The sequence below is a fragment of the Urtica dioica genome, chromosome 11 (assembly GCF_054948205.1).
Source record: "Urtica dioica subsp. dioica isolate 48M chromosome 11, U.dioica_male_clone48M_v1_H2, whole genome shotgun sequence".
NCBI lineage: Eukaryota > Viridiplantae > Streptophyta > Magnoliopsida > Rosales > Urticaceae > Urtica > Urtica dioica.
Genome location: NC_142766.1, coordinates 4,437,005 through 4,457,917, shown reverse-complemented (window position 1 = coordinate 4,457,917; position 20,913 = coordinate 4,437,005). Strand labels below are relative to the sequence as shown.

At 35.8% G+C, this 20,913-nt stretch overlaps 2 protein-coding genes across 4 annotated transcripts; one reads left to right on the top strand and one right to left on the bottom strand.

Moving 5' to 3' along the window:
* Positions 1–10,365: 10,365 nt before the first annotated feature.
* MIRO1 (MIRO-related GTP-ase 1) lies at positions 10,366–16,855 on the top strand. Of its 3 annotated transcripts, none has more exons than XM_089630519.1 (15): positions 10,366–10,557; positions 10,890–11,112; positions 12,334–12,466; positions 12,581–12,730; positions 13,201–13,377; positions 13,554–13,778; positions 14,247–14,315; positions 14,470–14,525; positions 14,706–14,787; positions 15,032–15,243; positions 15,342–15,411; positions 15,643–15,758; positions 15,852–16,002; positions 16,144–16,330; positions 16,423–16,855. In XM_089630519.1, the coding sequence occupies exons 2-15, from the start codon at positions 10,895–10,897 to the stop codon at positions 16,494–16,496; spliced, it is 1,920 nt and encodes a 639-aa protein (XP_089486645.1). In that variant the 5' UTR covers positions 10,366–10,557; positions 10,890–10,894; the 3' UTR covers positions 16,497–16,855. The 3 variants fall into 3 exon arrangements, with proteins under 3 accessions (XP_089486645.1, XP_089486643.1, XP_089486644.1); XM_089630517.1 differs by having other exon boundaries at positions 13,527–13,778; XM_089630518.1 differs by having other exon boundaries at positions 10,367–10,557; positions 13,527–13,778; positions 15,646–15,758.
* On the bottom strand, positions 16,855–17,837 carry LOC149380765 (cyclin-U4-1-like). Its single transcript, XM_089630520.1, has 2 exons — positions 17,296–17,837; positions 16,855–17,203 (listed from the first exon to the last, which is right to left on the bottom strand). Exons 1-2 carry the CDS (start codon positions 17,691–17,693, stop codon positions 16,936–16,938), a joined length of 666 nt encoding a protein of 221 aa, XP_089486646.1. The 5' UTR covers positions 17,694–17,837; the 3' UTR covers positions 16,855–16,935.
* Positions 17,838–20,913: the final 3,076 nt, after the last annotated feature.

Genomic DNA, 20,913 nt, shown 5'->3' with positions numbered 1-20,913 from the left:
GCTCACGAACACTAAGAATCACTCTAGCCTTCTTCGAGGCAAAATGACCTGACATGAGCTTAGGGAAAATGATTTAGGCCTTCATTTGGACCGATCAAAGCCAAAAAGCCGATCCTTACATTTATACTTAAGCACCCTTTCACAAAAAACCGAACGATTTATGCTTTCTCGATACTTATGCATTGGGAAATAGATTTAGGAAAGAAAACGTCCTCGAAATGCAAAATTTTATGCCACGAATGTGGGAGAGGGTTGAGAAATATATATATATATATATATATATATATATATATATATATATATATATATATCCTGTTAGAATTGGTGAGTTATTGTGAAATTGAGTCGCTAGTTTGACGTTTAAACCATTATTTTTCTTTATCCTACTGTTACACGCCAACAAAGTCCTATTGATTTCTTCGGTATCTTGAATGTGGGAAAAAGACTTAGGAAAGGAAACGTCATTGAAAGGCGAAATTCTATGCCATGAACGTGGGAGAGGGTTGAGAAAAAAAATATCATGTTAAAGTTGGTGAGTATTGGTGAAATTGAGTCGCTAGGTTGACATTCAAGCCATTATTTTTTCTTATTTTACTGTTGACCCTAGCCTAATGTTACAAGCCAATAAAGACCTATTGATTTCCTCGGTAAGTGTCTTGCACTATTAGAAAGTGAGTGGCGAAAAGCATTATGGTGTTTGATTCACATTCATCTCGTTATTATTTGAGCATTTGACATTAAAATGCGTATGAACGAACTTATTGAGTTGACTGCTCTCTCTTTCGGGACATATTTTCACACACGAGGGATCTTGATCGGGAACATATTGCAAAAGGCGATTTAGTCAATCTGACTTTTTTTGTTTCATACGTGAATTGACTCGTCTTCGAAATTTTTTGATAGGTTGAGGCATGTAACATACACTTGATACCGTTACTAAATTTTGTGATCATCATTTGTTTTTAGTGTAACTTCTTTAGCATGTTTTTTTTATTGTCTAATTTTGTGCGTTTCTTGAAAATAAGCAAAGGTTCAAGTTTGCGGGTATTTGGTAACTACGTTTTATATGTACTAATCTATCTTTTCAGAGCGTGATTCTAGCGAGTTCTCAGATGTATTTCAAGGTTATTTGGTGTTTTATAGTAAATTTCAGGTTGTGCTAAATTGAGCTTCGAGAATCACTTAGAAGAAAACGGGAGTCAAAACGGGTCAAACGTAAAGTTTTGAGCAAAGTCAACTCTTTTTGGACGTGGTCAATCTTCCGGTGCGCCGCGCTAATGTCTAGAAATAGGTCGTGCTTAAATCAAGTCAGGAGCGCGCCGCGAAGAGCAATTTTCCGAATTTTTTTGCCATGACATGCTGCGCCATTCAAGTAGTGGACTACGCTTTGTAAAAAATGCAAAGCGCACCACACTATAAAAGAGGCGCGCTACGCCAGTGGAAAAATTAGAAATTTTTGTTACCTGATTTTTGACATCTTTCAGCTTTTGGATACAATCCAAAGGTTCATATTGCTCTGAAAAATACCCCTAAACTTATTTAAAGGGTCTTTGTAACCTAAAAACACATATTTTCCTTTGTTTTAGTTTTTATTTGATCATTTGGCTACTTTGGGGATCTTTTGAAGATAGGAAAAAGTGTTCTTCGCTGAAATTGACGCCTCCGACGAGTCTCTTGAACTCAAATTCATTCGTTCTTCTTTCTTCCTTTCTTTTATTTATTTTATTACTTTAGATTATTGTTGAACCTTGCTTTTGATTCAATATGAGTCCGTTTTTTTTATTATTGTTTGTTCTTTTGCTTAATTAGCTTTGTTGAACCCAGCTTTTGATTCAAATGTTTATGGGGCTGTGATGTAGCCCGAACTAATACTCAATGTGTTGACGATGGGGCTTTTTTTATGTTATTTTATGGGGCTTTGTTTATGTTATTTTATTACTCGTTCCAATATTGTTTGCTTGATTATTAGACATGCTTGTTATTAATTCATTGATTACTTACCTTTGAATTATTCTATAGGATTTGTTTGCTACTTGAGAAAGAGTAAATTTATCATACATTTGCTATCATCTTCATGATTGACCTAGGTTAGTAGAAAACTCTAAGCGAGAGAGGAATCGTTTGAATTCTTATTCTTAATGCGTGTAATTGTTTTAATATGATTAGAAGCTGAGAGGATTATAATATGTCAATTGCATAGGTTTACTAGAGCACTAGAGAGATGCTAGTGAATATGTTAAAAAGAGTGAGATTGGTAACATAGAAACGAGACAGCAATAGATAATATAGGATAGTCAACATATTCGGTTCGTGGTGAAGTCATAGCCTCAATTTTTTCTTTGATTTAAACTCGTGTTTATAATGAATAGTAAAAACTCCAAATACGAAGTTAATTACACATTTCACACTATTTTTTTAGTTAGATTTTAATAATATAAACTTTATTTATTTATTTGCAAATCAACTATAGTACTTATTTTATTTATATATTTTATGTATAGTTGTCTAAATTTATCACTATAATAACTTATGCAATTATTTTACTTTATTATAATTTTATACAATAATTAATCAATTAATTGAGTAACTAAGTCACTAAAATGTGGAGATTTGCTAAATAACCAATCTTTAGTTAATTTTAAGTACATTGTCATTGACATTGTTTGAACTTTTTAGCATTCTATTTATACTCTTGGAGTCTAATAATTATTTAAAATTAAGAAAACACATATTTGGCCCATTAAATATGACAGTGACAAGAATACATTTTTGTACTAAAAAAATCGACCACTTTGCACTTTAAAATAAAGGAATTTTCGTAAATGCCCTTAACTTCTATAAAATAAATTCAAAATTAAATGGAGATAGAATTTATTTATGAGAATAAATTAAAAAAACAAAAACAATTTATGTCTCCATCTCCTTCGAATCTATGAAGCTTATTTCTCTCTCCTTCTTTCTTCATAACCTTCTCACTCTCTCTGCTCGCCCACCAACGTGAACCACCACCACCCTCCAAATTGCTTTCTTTAGTCCATGTTTAGTGCGATTGTGCTCCGGCATGGCGGAGGACAGCGTTAAGTGCCTCTGATGAAGCTCTCCGGCATAGCCCCTTGAGTATTTCGGAAACCTCCAGAAGCTCGATCGCCCCGGCATATCCCTCTAGATCCACAGCTGGATCCTCTTTGTCATCGAGCTCGACCTCTCTGGCAACGCCTTCTACGGAATCATCCCCAAGGAGCTCTCTCGCTGCATCTACATCAACATCCTCGTTCTCTTCAGGAACCGCCTCTCTAGCCAAATTCCCTTCGAGCTTTGCACGCTTCCCAGGCTCAAAGACAACAATCACTCCGGCCCGATCCCGATGCCCTCTTGTTTCAGATTTATATTTTTTTTAAACTAAATTGTTTAAGAAAATTGACCATGAAAAAGTGGGTGGATTTCCTTTAGAATTTTGTCTCGGGTATATTTGTATGTATTTGTAATTTTACGGTTTCTGTTCTTTGGAGATGCCATTATCAACACATATGAAGAAGAAAACTCCTCCTGGCGACCGCCACTCTTTTTTTTTTACTTCAAACACGCCTTGACTATGGAAGTGAATGTGATAGTGAAATAATGGGGTCGAAACTCTGTTCCCAACTAAAACTTGAAGAACACTTTAACAGCGTCTTCGTGAAGATCGTTCCTCGTGTAGGCGCTCACAATCTCGACGATGGTGCGGCGAAGGTGAAATTTGTGGATCGCGGTGAATGAGAGTTGCGAGTTGGGTCGGCCTGAAGAATTCGTTCATGAGATCAGAGCCGGCTCAACGATTTAAGGGGTCTAGGGCAAAAATTCATTTAAGGGCCCCCAATTTTTTTAGAGAATTGTAACGAATTAGTCATTTCACAAGAGGAAAGTTAAAATTTTGGCCAAACTATCGATTCTATTAAGGAAATAGCCAATAAATATATCTTGTTCCTATTTTGCCCTTTTGGAACGGATTACTTCTTCAATATTTTGTCACAGCCCAGCCTTCGCCGCCGCCGCAACGCCGACCGCGATCGTCGCCGATTCCCGGGAGGAGACCAGCTTCGAATCCTCCGCGGCGAAGACCTTCTCGCTTTCATCGAGCTCCGGCGGGAAAAAGACGACGTCGATCGGCGGCGGATCCGGCGATGGAGGCCTCCGCAAGAGACTCGGATCTCGAGAAGCTCTCCGTCGAGGTGATCGATCTCCCGGAAGAGACTTGGCCGGGGCTTTCGGAGCCGTTGAGATCTGCGGTGGAGGAGGAATCAAAGGGGGAGAAGACTACGTCGACGTACGACGGAGGGTCGAGGTACGATCCGTCGGCCGTCTGCGGCGGTGGCGACGCGAGGAGGGGATCGGAATCGGCGACGGAGAGAGATGATGAAGGGGAAAACAGACAAGAGTGAAGAGGAAGAGTTAACAGAGGTTACCAGAAGCGACGCCGGGTGGGCTAACGCGCCCCGAGGTTGAAGCCAGCCGGCTGGGGCGTACCAAGGTAGATGAAGATCGATGATGGCACGCGGTTTAATGTAAAATTGAAAAGTCAGTACTGTGTTTATTTTATCTATCCTTGTTTTTATTGTGTTCTGGATTTTTTTGAGTTTTGGGGGTTTTTATGGCGTGTAAAAACGAATGATTTACTCAATGATTAATACGATTTACCATTAATATGAAATAATTAGTAAATCGTATTTACTGTTAGATTAGCTATAAAATGTTACGGTAAATAAAATTTACTTTTGTTCTTGTTACGATAAATAAGATTTATTATTGTTCTTATTACGGTAAATAAGATTTATTGTTTTCTTGTTACGATAAATAAGATTTACTATTGTTCTTATTACGGCAAATAAGATTTACTGTTATTCTTGTTACGACAAATAAGATTTATTGTAGTTTTTGTTATTGTTAATTAGATTTACTAATTTTTTTTTGTTATGGATGATATTATTTACTATGATAGTTAATAATATTAACCTAAGGGTATAATTGGAATATTTGAATGTTGTCATGATAAATTGGCTATTTTCCTATATGTTAATAGTTGGGCTATAATTTTAAAATAGGGGTGTCATTTTGGCTAGTTCTTTAGCCGGCCCATTTTTTTAAATAGTTTTATTAATTATCATATAAATTATTAATAAATACAAAATGTTAAGTTTATTTAATTGTACTTGTAATTATAACTGTAAATTAATACTACAGATTATAACAATTAAATAATATTGTAACTAAAAATTAACTATGAGTGAAGTTATATAATAATTTTATATGTATAAATATATTTATTAAAAAATATTGGCCTTATTGGGGGGAGGGGCCTTGGGCAATGACCCCATTTGCTCTCCCCTTGAGCCGGCCCTGCCTGAGATTCGCAAGAGGATCACTGGGCATTTTTTGTATCTTCGACGACCTTTGACAAAGTTAGAATGATAGGCATACAAAGGCGATACGACAGTAAGAATTTTTTCAATTTTTATTTTATTTGTATTAAGATGAAAATTGTATGTTTACAAAAAAAAATACCATTTATTTTACTTATCACATGAAAAAAACGTACAAACTTAACTGACGTCATGTCAAAAGAATAGACAGAAGGACTACATTGAAAAAAAAAACTAATGATTAGGGGGAAAACATCTAGATTTTAAAGCACGAGGGTTATATTTTAGTCACCGTTATATTTCGGGGGCATTAATATATTTTTCTTCTTACAATTATTAACGAACATTTACAAATATTAATGTATTTTTATTTTATTAATAAAATCTCGTGGTTATTTACTTAAAATTTACTAAACGTTGTGATATGATAAGAGCAACGTCAAAACCAAGACATGTGAATGAGCCAATTCCGAATTCAAGAGCTCAAGATTTTAATGAGGAATTTCACGAGTTAGTGGGAGATGAATGGATAAAGTATAATGGGTTAGTTTTGGCTGATTTTACACACATGATATTGAGGTGTTTAGAGTCATAATATCAATTAAAATGCTACTATGAAGCTACAAAATGTGAAGAAGAAGATTTGATATAAATGGGCATGACTCTTTGTTTTCCATATTAGTTTCAGCACCATTTAATGGCGCTTTCAATGGGTTGAAACTGAAAGAACCCTCTTATTGTGTGTTTTAAGTATTTAAGTGTGTTTAATGATTTTTATTCTGATTGTGTTTAATTTTATTAGTGGGTTATAAATGCAGCTTTTTGTATTTCTAACACGAAGAGTTGTTTCATGGATATAAAAACTTATTTATTTATTTAATGAAAAGGGAATCCAGATTTTGATCGAAAAATGAGAGTCTTCTCTTGAGTTCTATATGAACTTTTATCAAGACGAGTCTTGTGGCGTTCAAACTGACTTATTAATCGGTCTTCCACATCCAATCGTGACGTCATTCAATTCCCGACTTATCAAACGAGTTTTCACCATCGTTTGCGGTGTCATCATTATTCCAAAGTTAACGTCTCTCTATGCGTTGGGTTGCGGAGTCACCAACCTTGTGAAAAAACGATTTGCTTTACTAAAACCATGTTCCTCGCGACGAGTATCACATCATTTTGATACAAACCACGCCGATAGTGCGACGAAACTTGTGGTTCACATAGTCTCCAAGATCCTTTCTAGAATCAGAGTCTTGAGGGGGGGAAACCACGACTCATAGCTTATAAAGAAGCAAGAACCTTGGTATAAGGAAGAGACCACAAATGGTAGTAGAAGCCCGTTTGATAAGTCGTTGATGATCGCCACGGAAAACTCTTACAAGTTTGAGACGGTTCTTGAAGAACCTAAAAGAGACACACTCTTATTTTCTATTGTATATGTTTTTATTAATCTGAAAGACTATTCATAGGCATGAAACAACCCTTCATGTTAGACATACAAATTGTCTAACTATAAACACACTAATTAACATACTAAATACTCATAGCCACACAAAATTCGTCCATCCACTTCTGAGTGATAATTAGACAGCTACGAAGCAAGTGAACAACCACATTAAATAACCATTTGACTCCCTCAATGCATATGAACGTGCATGCATCTTGTTTGTTTCTTCTAGATCCTAATTATAGTGATTAAGTTGTCTTCAATCTAATTACTATTGACTTTGGGCCATAATGTGTAAACTTTGTTAAATCAGCTCATTTGGAGACTTCTTGAATCGGTTGGATCTAAACCTTGTAAGAAGGCCACTTAGAAAGCTTGGTTGATCATTTGAAATATGTCCTTGAGTCTTCAAAAAGCCACTTGCATCATTGTTGTCATTTGCCTCCATTTCAGCTTCGCTTGATTTACATCATCATAATCCTCCTCTTGAAATGCAATGGGCTCCTTGAAATGTCTTTGTTTCTTCTTTCCTTGGATCACATTAGGTTGACTATATGACAAAACTTGCGTTTTCGTATAGTTATATATCTAGAGAGCCCATAATTTAATTTTGATGTGTGATAGAGATTAATTACACTAATAAATTCATTAAAAATAAGATGTTGTAGATTTGTAGCCAAAACTAACCTATAAAATTGAGATGTAGTGACCTCATCTGTTTGATTATTTTTTAATAAATTTTAAAACGTTAGTTATGTCTCAAACGTGATGTTTGAAATGACCTAGTAAGTTACGAATTTCTTAAAAATACTAAACTTCATTGCAAACACACTAGATAATAAATAATATGACATGCATATATAAATAAAATTAAGTCATAGTTTTGTATGATGTTAGTTTATAAAATTTGTACAAAATATATACATATGTCATATGCAATACTACAATTACCAATACCGAACTTTTGATTTTACAGATATATTGACTACTGATTGATGTATCGATACTGATACTATAACATTTAGAGTACCGACTACCTATCATCGGACTATCGACGGATGTATCGACAACAATTCTATAACAAAAAATAAAAAATATAAAGTCAAATCAAATCTATATAATATAATATATATGTATACACATTTATACTAGTGTGTATTATACTATTTAAATATAATCAATTAATAATATATATCATTACTTTCGAACTATATTTTTTAGTTACGTTACTTAAAAAAGTTTATATACGAAGTTTGTATATATATATATATATATTATATAAATATAATTAATAAGAGTAAGGCAAAAAATAAAAAGAAAAAGCAAGAAAGAGTTTGGTGTTTTACGCGTGCACCTTTTAGGAATGAGTGTGCACTGCAGTGTTTAGCATAAAACGCTTCATTTGAACCAAAATTGAAATTTAGGCTAAAACAAAAGTCCCCCGTCGATAATAAAAGAGCAGTTTTCGGGAGACTATTAGCAATAAATAAGAAATATAAGTAGTATGATTAAAGAGTAATTGGGATTGCGCTGGACCTTGTTAAAAGGAAAAACGCAGTAAAATATTAATGACAAAAAACAGTCCAATTCAGACAATTTTTTTTTTTTTTTTTCAAATATAGTCGATATTTTGGCGAATTCAACTATCAAAATATCGCGATATTTTGACATTTCGTCGAAATTATTCGATCTTATAAATTTTTTTTAAATTTTTTATTTTTATAAAACGAAACGATTTATTATCGTTTTTTTTATCGAGTAGTGCTCGGTAGCGATATATCAACGATATATAACCTAATATTTCACGATATTTTAATCCTTACAACTATATATTTAGAGAGCCCATAATTTAATTTTGATATACGATAGAGATTAATTACACTAATAAATTCATTAAAAATAGGGCATTGTATATTTGTAGCCAAAACTAAATTATAAAATTGGGATGTAGTCAATGTTTGCAAACTTTTAGGAAAATAGGCAATGACAATTATATTTGACTTAAATATCCTCATATTAAACATATTATAATTAACAAAAAATGTAAATAATTTAAAAAATCGACAATTAATGTACTAATGGTGAGCTTCGGCGGAATTATACAGTAATAGACATGAATTTTCATCCAACACAATGGGTCTATTTTTGAAGCTCTCATCGCCACGAATCCGTAGGATTTGGAATCACTCAATTTCGAGTTCATATGAAAAAAAACATGAATTTTTAAGTTTTGATGAGAAAAAAAATGTATGAGAGAGAAAGGGTGACGAATTTTTGAAGAAAAAAATTGCTTTGTTTTTTTTTAAACAAATGACAAAATAAAAAATTAAAATGGTTTATTCAAGCGCCACCTCATCTGTTTAACTATTTTTAATAAGTTTTCATAACTCCAAACGTGATACTTTGAATGACCTAGTAAGTTACAAATTTCTTAAAAATACTACACTTCATTGCAAACGCTATATAATAAATAATATGACATGCACTTATAAATAAAAAAGTTAAGTCGTATTTTTGCATGATGTTATTTTATAAAATTTGTACAAAATGTATACATATTTCATAAACTCATATGTAATATGTATTTATTTTTTATTTAAAAATTTAACGTAGTTACAGAATATATAAGTTAAATAGATATATATATATATATATATATATATATATATTATAATGTAATGAATTAAAATTATTAAATAATAGATAAATGAATAATATGTTTTGTTTTTTTGTGTTTAAAATGAAGTAGTAGGATTTTTTTGTTTGAAAAATATGAAGAATTGAGTTGGAGATTGAACAATATTTGGTGTGATAGAAATTGCATTTTGGAGTTTTGGATTGAAATGCTCTTATATATCAAAGCAGGTAAAAATACAGTCTAGTCTTACACGATTCAGTTTAATTTGGTCTAAAATAATATAAAACGATCTGGTCTATAGTCTAAATGATTTAAAATAATTTAAATCAGATTGGACCGTTTTAACTAGTTTGACTGTGGGTTTGATTTTTCTTTTATTTGATCCGATATATATATATATATATATATATATATATATATATCGTTTAGACAGGTTCGGTCTTTTTTTTTATTTATTATCATTTTTTTAATTTTTTTTTACCGATTTTGGACATGATCGGACCTTGCACATCCCTTAAAAACATATAATTTTTGTAACGGTCTAAAACAATATAAAATGGTCTAGTCTATAATGATATAAATGGTCTGAAATGATTTAAATTGGACCAAAATTATTGTAACTAGTTTGGTCCGATCCAATTTTTTCTCTTATTTAGTATGATGAGGTTTAATTTTTTAGAATCATTTAGACCGATGTGGTCTGATTTTTGATCGATTTTGGACCTGACCTTGCACGGCAAGAAAACATATAATTTTTGTAAACTAAATAATCAAACTAACCGGTAGCGGTAGGGAAAGTAAAACATAGTCGAAGGGTTAAAGCGCAATTAAAGAGAAATGTAAAACAGGAAAGTCTGTCTAAAGAAAATATATAAGCCCCAGTTTCCATTTCCTCTGTAGAAACTTCGTCTTTGTTTTCTCTTCACCCAAAAACAGAAGAAAAAAAAAACTCAGCCTCCACAACCCTGATTTAGGGTTTTGGTGGTTTTCTTCTTCTTAGTTGTTCTCCAAGTTCTCTATACGGTTCGTTATCTTGTAGCGAAGAGCAATCTAGGCTTTAGATTTTTCGAATCCAGGTTTGATACAATCTCTTTCTATACTATATATCTCTCTCTGCCATGTAGTTTGTCACGATTTTATATTGATCTAGTCATAAATTTTGGCTTCAAGTGGACGATTTCTGCAATCTTACTTTTCTGAAATCGGATGTGTTACTGTTCCACAATGGAATGAAATGGCATGCTTAGCCATTTTGTTTTTCAAATTATAGTTTTCAGTCTATAAAAGGAAAAAATATATTTTAATCCGAACTTTTGAATTGGTTTGGTTGATATTGACCTCATTTATCGGCGTTAAATTCTTATAGTTTCTGTAACAAAATGAATGATGAATCAAGGTGTTGTTGCAGTATTGATGGCGAGGGCACAAACAGGGACAGCGAATCCTGTGAGCCGAAGTGGTGTCCGGATTGTTGTGGCCGGAGACCGCGGCACTGGAAAATCGAGCTTGATTGCCACAGCTGCATATGATTCCTTCCCCGCCAATGTTGCTCCGTTGTTGCCACCAACGAGTTTGACCGAGGATTTCTATCCCGACAAAGTGCCAATCACAATCATTGATACTTCCTCTCGGTATGAAATCCATTATTTTGTTTGTTCAAACATTTGTATGAATTATAAGTGTGTATCAACTTTTGGTTCCACATTAGCAGCCCCTTTTTGTATATCATCCAGCTAGAGAAAAGAAAATTATGCCCTGACCATATTGGTTAGCCTTAGTTCAATTTTTTTTTTTTTGTAAATTTTAGGAATTTCATTATCGTATAAGTATAATATAAATTATAATGTATGTTTCTGAAGTATAGTTTATTTGTTTGCTAGTTTGTATTATTTATTTATTTATTTATTTTTTTTTGTGTCTGCGTGCGTGTGTTGTTGGGGTGAGATCTCTCTCGTGACTGTTGTTAAACTTAAATCAGATTGGGTGAAACTAAAGAATTATACTTTATTTTGGAACAAGCTTGGTTTTTTACATGGCCAGTTTTTAAAATAATTAAGACTTTAAATTTGAATCAACTGGAGGGACTGATTGGGGTTCCGACACTCGCTAGATTAAGCCCCCAGAGTGTTCCCACTAATTATTTTAGCTCCCCCTCATATGTTAATTCGGGGCTAATTGATTGGAACTTCGAATTCCCTCCAAACATTACTGCTCGAGAGCTCAATAAAATCACTAATCTCCTCGGCTTACTCAAGCCAGTTTTTGCTTGGTGACCGGAAGACCTTCTTTGCCTAATTGATGTTTCTAGCTCTGCTGGGCATCCGTTCCTTTTTCTTTGGACTATTTGGAAATCTGGGGCACCCAAAAAGGCTCAGATTTTTAGTTGGATGTTAGCGCTCAAAAAGATTTTTGTTTATAACCGTGGTGTTCGGGTTTAATCCGAATAAATTCCATAGGCCATGGTACTATCGACCGGGAGACTACCCCAGTGTTGCGTCCAGGGGGAATCAAATCCATCCTCGGGAAAAATAGAAAGTGGCACACAGCAGGAAAACTTTGAGTTCTTACAATGACTTTGAATGTTTCGAGCACATGTGAAAGTGCATTCAAGTGTTTGATTTTTCTTTTAAGAAGGGGATTTTTCGTAGTTCCCTGTGTTAGGTTTTTCCTTTGGTTCTGGGATGGTGTGATGGTTGGCGTGTGGTTATGTCTCTCTAGATTTTAATTCATGCCTCTTTGTATTCTCGTGTTTCCTGGCTAACTAGGCCTTTATATATATGAAGGTTGTAAGTTTTATTAAAATCAAAGAAAGGCTATTCATTAATATGTTGAGACTTTTTTTTTTCATCCAGTCCCGAGGATAATGGTAAAGTTGCTGAAGAGCTGAAGTGTGCTGATGCAATTGTTCTAACCTATGCTTGTGATCAGCCACAAACGCTTGATCGATTAAGTAACTTTTGGCTTCCTAAGCTTCGACAGCTAGAGGTTTGTTATCTTTTAATGTCATCTTGCCAACGCACTCACAATGTATTATGATCTACAAAGCTTGTTGAAATGATAAGAGAGAAAAAAGTGTGACAATTAAGATCTTTTATGCAGGTGAGGGTTCCAGTTATAGTTGTGGGTTGCAAACTTGATTTGAGAGATGAGAATCAGCCAGTGAGCTTGGAGCAAGTCATGTCACCAATAATGCAGCAGTTTAGGGAAATTGAAACTTGCATTGAATGTTCATCGATGAGACAAATTCAGGTTCTAAGCTTTCTGATTGAAAGTACATTTGTGCTTCAATACCCTGATCCTTTAGTATCTGCGCTGAATTTGAAATATCAATCATATTTGGTTGTACTCTTTGTAAGATAGTGACTTGGTGTTTCACGTTCACTGTGTTAGTCCTGCTAAAGTCTGTTTCGGAATCAGTAATTAAAATCTCTGTAGCTATATAGCAGTAGCATCTGATTCATAATATAGTACAGCCTGGTTTGAGTGCTCCAGTTCTATTGGAAGTTGATTTTAATTGTCATTTGCATTGTGTGGTCTGGGGGGTTATCCAGACCGCTTTCTTTTGTTTTTTCTCCTGGTTCCTTTCCAAGTTATGCTGGCTTCTGCCAGATTTTCAGGGTATTAAATTATTAATAAGAGCTTTTGTTTCTTCTAAGAAAATAAATTGTGTCATTTACATTGCATGTGTAATTTATATGCAATCATATTTCTCTTTGCAGATTCCCGAGGTTTTCTACTATGCTCAAAAAGCTGTGCTTCATCCAACAGGCCCTTTATTTGACCAAGAATCACAAACTCTGAAGCCACGATGTGTGCGAGCCTTGAAGCGAATATTTATTCTTTGTGATCATGACAGGGATGGTGCTCTCAGCGATCCAGAGTTGAATGATTTTCAGGTTACTGTTCAGTTTAGTATATGGTGGATATTGTATTTATAGATCTGAAAAACCCCACGGGATGTAATGTGCCATTGACACAATTTTTGGCTGATGACTATAGAGATGCTTCCTATGATTATGGAGAATCTGATTTTTACCATTAACAGGTTAAATGTTTTAATGCTCCACTACAGTCTACGGAAATTGTTGGCGTTAAGAGGGTTGTGCAAGAAAAGTTGCCTGAAGGAGTGAATGAGCGTGGACTTACTTTGACAGGGTTTCTCTTCCTCCATGCACTGTTTATAGAAAAGGGACGTTTAGAGACAACATGGACGGTCCTCAGAAAATACGGATACAACAATGATATAAAACTTTCTGATGAACTCATTCCATCTCCAGTGAGGCGGGCACCCGACCAGGTAATAATTTCTCATCGTGTTAATTGACAAATTTCTTAGCTCAAATGATTGCTGAAGGAATGTCAAATATATTAGAAAAGCTTGAGGAACTAAATTTCCCTAGACTAGATATCTAGCTTGTCATTTTTTTTTTGGTGTTGTGAAATGCCAGAGCTAGTAGTTTATGGAATATTGATGATCTAGTTTCTGCTATGTTCTTTATTAATATAGTATATCTTGCATACAACATGCGTTAATATGTCTTATTTTGTATGACCTACCGGCTTACAAACAAAGCTTATGGTTGAGTTTCGGACATATTTCAGATGTTATTTTTGAACTCAATTGTAATTTGTTTTTACAGTTCGCCTTTGGTGATATGTCATTGTTTCTTTTTTATTGTTTGTTTGTGCGTTTTTTCATTTAGAAATTGAATTGCCTATGTAAGATTTGTGAAGTGTTACTTACCAGTAGTTACCCTATGTATAGAGTGTGGAGCTGACAAATGAAGCCATAGAGTTTCTCAAAGGAATCTTTGACATGTTCGACAGTGATGGTGTAAGTCTTGTCTAATCACAGTTTTTCTAGATTCATTTAGTCATTTTTGCATATCTGATTCAACTAGGTCTGTGTAGTACATATTAAGTTTCATTTCCTTTTATTAGTTGAGTGAGTTCTTTTCAATCCTGATTTTATCGTCTAATTTTGCTAGGATGGTGCGCTGCGACCTCGTGAAATTGATGATCTGTTTTCTACGGCCCCAGAAAGGTAGTATCTATAATCATCTAAATTATTTTTGGTGTCTTGCGTTAATTTTCACTTTGCTCAGCTTTCATGCATTGAGATGTAACATCTTTGGATTTTTACTAGTTGAGTTACTGGTAATGATGGACCTGTTGTAGCTCTCCTGTTTCTGTTTAACTGACCTTGTATGTCTTAAATGTCCAGCCCTTTTAGTGAGGCTCCTTATAAGGATGTTGCAGAGAGAAATGCTTTCGGGGGAATATCACTTGATGGGTTCTTATCACAGGTCTAGTATTTATACATTACATTTTTCATGTCTTTTATTTGTGTCTTCTCTTTTAGGTGTAGTAATGTCCTTTCTAGGAATAAAAAGCCTGCTTGACGGGTATTGGAGATCCAATTGTTCTAATCTGTTTTTATTTCAAGTTTTTAACTGTAGTGAATCTGGAAGAACATTTTGCAACTTTAGTTGTCACTTTTCCTGGATAATCAGTGACTGAACTTTTGTGTGGAAAATATTTGGTTTGCAGTGGGCACTCATGACTCTTCTAGACCCAGCTTTGGCCATGGAGAATCTAATATACATTGGTTATTCTGGCGATCTTTCATCTTCCATCCGTGTGACTCGGAGGAGGCGTCTAGACAGAAAGAAACAACAGTCAGAAAGGAATGTTTACCAGTGCTTTGTTTTTGGCCCTAAGAAATCTGGAAAATCTGCATTGCTCGATTCTTTCATTGGAAGGTCAGCTTCCGGGCTGTGATTTTGATTCGGACCACCCACTCCAATATTTTTTTTAAAATCAGATATGACCAACTTTTTTGGTGGTTTCTTATAATCAGGCCGTTCTCTGATACTTACAATCCTACCACAGAAGAACGTTATGCAGTGAACATTGTTGATTTACCTGGGGTACGTGCTCTTTACATTAATGTTTCGTGTCTAAGAGTCCTTGTTTGTGCCTGATGGAAATCTGGTCTAGATTGATTTTCTTCATGAATAACTTGAGAAATTCTGTGACTTTGTATAAGTAAACATATATATGCTTTATTATCATTCGTAGACGTTGATTTCTTTAACTGAGACGTCGTTCTTTACGAGCCAGTACTTGTGTTTGATCTCTACATTTTACAAATATATCAGCAGGGACCAAAGAAAACTATTGTGCTGAGAGAAATCCCCGAAGATGCAGTTGAAACTTTGCTGTCAAGTAAAGAATCTTTAGCTGCTTGTGATGTTGCCCTGTTTGTTCATGACAGGTAACTAGTGGTGAAATACAGTGTCGTTCTATTTTGCTGGTTGCTTGTTTATGAGGTTAACTTTTGTGCGTTTGTATATCTATGCATTGCCAGTTCTGACGAGTCATCATGGAAGAGGGCTACTGAACTGTTGGTTGAAGTTGCCGGTCATAGTGAGGATACTGGATATGAGGTGCCTTGCCTCATTGTTGCAGCTAAAGATGACCTCGATGCATTCCCGATGGCCATACAAAATTCTACAAGGGTATGCCATGTACTTTAGCACCATTACTTTAGCATCATCACCTGAACTATTAACATTAATATATAAAAAAAAACCCTATATTGGAGATCTTGACGTGGTTTCCTCTGACCCCGCTTCTATCATAATCTTGGACTTTTGCAGATCAGTCAGGATATGGGAGTTGAAGCTCCGGTGCCAATTAGCACAAAGCTCGGGGATTTCAACAACGTGTTCCGCAAGATCATAAGCGCTGCTGAGCACCCTCATTTGAGCATCCCTGAGACCGAAGCTGGTAAAACCCGCAAGCAATACCACCGACTCATCAACCGCTCTCTTATGGTCGTTTCAGGTACAAAACAAAAGTGATGGTGGTTTTATTTTCATTTACTTTTTATTTGTTGGCGATGAGATCTTATGTTTGTTGTTTGTTCGTTCTGCAAGTGGGAGCGGCGGTCACAATTGTCGGACTGGCAGCGTACCGTGTCTACGCGGCAAGAAAGAGCACCTCTGGTTAATTCAATAATGGTGATTCAACATATCTGAAAACTCCCTCTCTTGAGTTTCTGGACTGGATTTCAGCCTTGAATTCTATCTCTCCCCTGTAATTCTTGTATCCAATGTATGGCTTTGCTAGGGATTTTTTGAGAGTTGCTTTAACATAAATCGTTTGTCAATGCCGCGTTGCGGTTGACTGGATAATTTAGATTCATAGATTAGCTTATATTCAGATTCGGAATTTTGGTTCGTGCTCGTGGAAATGCAGTGAGATTATTTGCTGCAACTTTGATTATGCCATGAAAGAAAGCAGCACATATTTCAAACACAAGATATTTATTAATAGTAAGTAATAAATTCAGCTGTTTTTAATTGTCCACACATTGTTTTTATAAGCTTTTACTACTGTTCAGCATGAAAAAATAGCGTCGGTGTATTAGGAAGATCTACAACCTTTGTCTATTGAACAATACAGACTTGCGTGGTTTTGTAGTTTGCAGCACGGCTGATCACAATCTTGCCTTGGCTCCTCCTCGGGGGGTCCACTTGGCACTCTCTCCTCCCTCGATGGCTTCCTCTGTGTTGAATGTATTGGCAATACTGAGCAAAGACCTCCGTGGTCACCTGAAGTCTGAACTCCAGACCGAATAAGAGCTCGATTTCTAACTCGTTCATTTCCCTGGTGCTTACTCCTCCGACTAGGGCATAATGTGCATTGCTTTCACACCTGCAACAACATGCTCATTCCAAAAATGACTATAAAAGCCCATGTGAAAACAGAAGTTTCTTTCTTTTTGTTTGTTTCTTTGTTTTACTTACTCGTCGTCTAGGAACTTCGCAGCGATCATGGTGCTCGTGATCAGAAGCCGGTGAACGTTCAGCGAAGTAAGACAAACGCCGGAGTGGTTTTTCATGTATCTCTGTATATATATGTAAGCGACGACAAAGCAAGACGTACTGCAATTAGTGTACTTGGAAATCCGCTCGATGTACTGCATAACGCTCAAAACCGGGGCTTTTGAGCTATTAAATTTTGTGACATTGTGGTCTTCTGCTCTTGATAACATCTCATTCTTCTGAATAGAGGTGTCAAGGAGAGAAGCTAGAATCAACAAAACTTTTGGAGTTCCCGAAGAAATCTTTTGGTCTGATTCGCCCAACCCCAGTACCGAGCAAATCTCCGAAAAGCATGTATTGCCTTCAAATGTTGATTCCATGGGTACTTGTAATTGAAGCTTGAAACACAATGCTGTGATTATATATTATATAAACAATTATAGTATTGTGTGTGTGTGTACACTGAATATGGCTAATGCTTTTAAATACTTAAATTAGACCTGTATGGTCTTGGTTTGATGATGATCCCATTTAACTTTAGCATATTTTAACTTGTTCTTTTCTTTCGTGTGAAGTCAGTGGAGGAAGTTTCAGGTTAGAAGTTAAGAAACACATCATTCTTGCACGGGCCAACAACTATTACACTTCCTCTCTTTCAGAATTGCAAAGTAGAGTCTATAGAATCAAGATATGCTATTATTGGGGTTTGAGCAATGAAGAATTTGTGCAGTTCACAATATGAAGAAATACCTAGCCACTTTTTTGAACTACTGATAGATAATAAAACTTTTAGGTATGTGACTGTTCGTTCACGGATTAGAGTTGAATGTGATACACATGAATAGATATAATTAAAAGAAATATGGTAATATAAAAGTCGTATATATTGCATATAAACTAATATAAACGTTATACATATGTCATACGATAATCTAATATATACATAACAAACTCATACAAAATATCATGAAATCACGTATCAAGATGCTCATCTGCGTCTCATGATCGCGATGTTCGCTCTCCTCCTAGTATCGGTCCTCGTTTCCGTGCTCCTGATCATTTGCCCTTCGATCCTCTCCTATTTGTTGTTGCTTTACCTTTTCCTGTCTGAGTTGGACGTGTCGTTGATGGTGGTTCATAAGTCGTATGCGCTGAGAAGATGTCTACGGTGAGGACATCCTCGCATGCCTAGGAGTTTGCTGTGAGGCAATGCTTGTCCGTGGATAAGTCGAGGTTGAGAACTGTGATACCATCTGCATTACGTCGGGAGGCAGGACTGGAATCCGCATACCAAGAGTGTTTGCTACCGTGAAGGTTCCCGAGGAGCTCATCTGAGAAAGTCGACATCTAGACCAATGCTCCTGGCGGTCCTAGTGAAGCTAAAGAAGAAGAAGCCTCACTATCGTCGATTCGCTGCGCATTTATAAGCGATTCTCTCAGGAAGAACGAGTCAATCCCCGGAAGATGATCATGCCTGGCCCCGATAACCTCCCTCATGTCATACTTCTCCCACGCCTCAAAGTCTTCTGGTAGACCTTGGTTAATGGCCTGCCACCTTTGCTCGTCGACAACGGCTTGCATCCTACCATGGATACGTTAAAAATATAAATATAAATTAGTTAAATAAATTTTACTAAGTAAAGAAGTTATTTTAAAACTTACATATAATCTCTCGCTCTCTGCCGAGGTCCACGCAACCTTCTTGGTGTAGACCTTCTTATAGATTTCAAGCAAGGTATCCAGGTTGCCGTGCTCGCCTTTTTGAAAATTTACAAAGAAACTAATGAAATATTAAAAAAGATCTTTAAAGTAAAGCAAAACAACTCATCTTATGGCGAAGAGCATTGAAGTCACCGTCCCTTGCCGACTAACACTTTTCTTCTTCGCTCGATACGAAGAGTTACGAGCACTCTTTGGCTACATAAACACAAACAATTATACTAAATAAAAATAAAACATCGTTAAGAATTTATATAAGTTAGAAAACTAACTTTGTACTATGCATTTTAAAAAAGATCCAACACTTTTATCCAAGCAACGACGTTGACGTTCGAAGGAGGGTTCTTCATAACGTACGTCCGATCTTTTCCACATTTTTTCCTGAAGTGAATTCCGCATTTTGTCTTCAAACCCTGTATGCATTTCTTTGCTTTGGCGATGATAGCATGATCAAATTTTTCTCTTCCTTCGCCTGCTCGTCCAAGGACTTTTGTCTCAAGATCTATGCGTCTGATGTCATAATGCTCGTGCATCAACTCCAATAGCCGCCTTTGTTGCTCTGGCAACATCTCATTCCAATAAATCATGTACGCATGAATGACATTGTGAACCAATCCTCCTAAGACGTTCGTGAATAATTTAAAGTGGGTATCTTCATCCATTTATGATTGGACGAACGTGTTGTACTTCGGGTCGAAGTATACCAATTCTTTGGGCCTACCCCTCTTGACCCTCCCAGAGGTTACGTCGATCGTGATTCCGTACTTCTTCGTCAATGGTGTCCTGTCGTCATGGCCACTATCGTCGCGGCGACGAAATGGATCATCTATGCCGCTACCTCTCGCTCCCATAGCCATCGAGATATCAGTACATTTAAAAGCAAAACAAAAGGTTAGAAACAATAAAAGTTACAACAATTTAATTAAGAATATAAAATTTAGAAAACATAATTACTCATTCATCGTCATCGGATACACAATCTACTTCTTCCAAGTCTAAATAATCATCAACATCATCATCACGGTCAACATCCTCAACAACGGCAACATCATATTCAAATTCTTCGTCATCTACAAAATTGTTGTCTTCATAAATGATAACACCATCGATCACAGGCTATTGCAAAGATGTGTTGATGAGTGCGTATTTATGTACGAATCCGCTCTCATTTGACTTGGATTTAGCGCGTTCTCAAGTGTTTTTGATGGTTTTAGTGTGGTTGTAGTGAATTTCATGTCAACATGGATGAAAAGAGGCTGTCGGGTCACATATCGATGAAACGGAAGTAAAAGCGATGAATTTGGAGTCAAAATGAAGAAAACGAAGATTTGGAGGCTTGTGCGCAAGACCTCGCGGCGTGACCACATCGATCATCAAATCTCGCGCCGCGACCATCAGATCTCGCGCCGCGACCCCCGCATTGTCACGAACACAAAAAGTTCAAGGAGCTTCTCACGGTGAGCCTCACGGTGATCTCGCGTTGCGACGAACCGTATAAGGAAACCGCGCGCCGCGATGATGGAGGGCGCGTTGCGATGATGGAGGGCGCGCCGCGAGACGACGAATCCTGACGAAAATAAAGTCGGATTTTGACTTAATCTTAACCGTTGGATTGTTTTTTAAGGCCCATATTAGTCCAAAATTGTACTTCCCTAAACCACTATTAAACATAATTCAGCCTCTATTTTTTAGGTTACGCTTTATTTTTCTTTATTGTTTTGGACAGCTTTTGCCAAGGAGAGAAAGCTTATCAACGGAATTGACAAAATCCGATCAGTCGAAACTCCATTAATAGTTTTTCTTCTTCCTTCTATCTATTTTCTGCTCTTAATTTCTGAATGTGTTTTTGAATTCCTATTTACGTTATAATCATGAGTTCTC

Coding starts and splice junctions, on each gene's coding strand:
- MIRO1 (XM_089630517.1), top strand. CDS start 10,895: ATGGCGAGGGCACAAACAGGGACAGCGAATCCTGTGAGCCGAAGTGGT. Junction 13,779..14,246: donor TGAGGCGGGCACCCGACCAG/GTAATAATTTCT, acceptor CCCTATGTATAG/AGTGTGGAGCTGACAAATGA. Junction 14,316..14,469: donor ACATGTTCGACAGTGATGGT/GTAAGTCTTGTC, acceptor TAATTTTGCTAG/GATGGTGCGCTGCGACCTCG.
- LOC149380765 (XM_089630520.1), bottom strand. CDS start 17,693: ATGGAATCAACATTTGAAGGCAATACATGCTTTTCGGAGATTTGCTCG. Junction 17,204..17,295: donor GCGAAGTTCCTAGACGACGA/GTAAGTAAAACA, acceptor ATGTTGTTGCAG/GTGTGAAAGCAATGCACATT.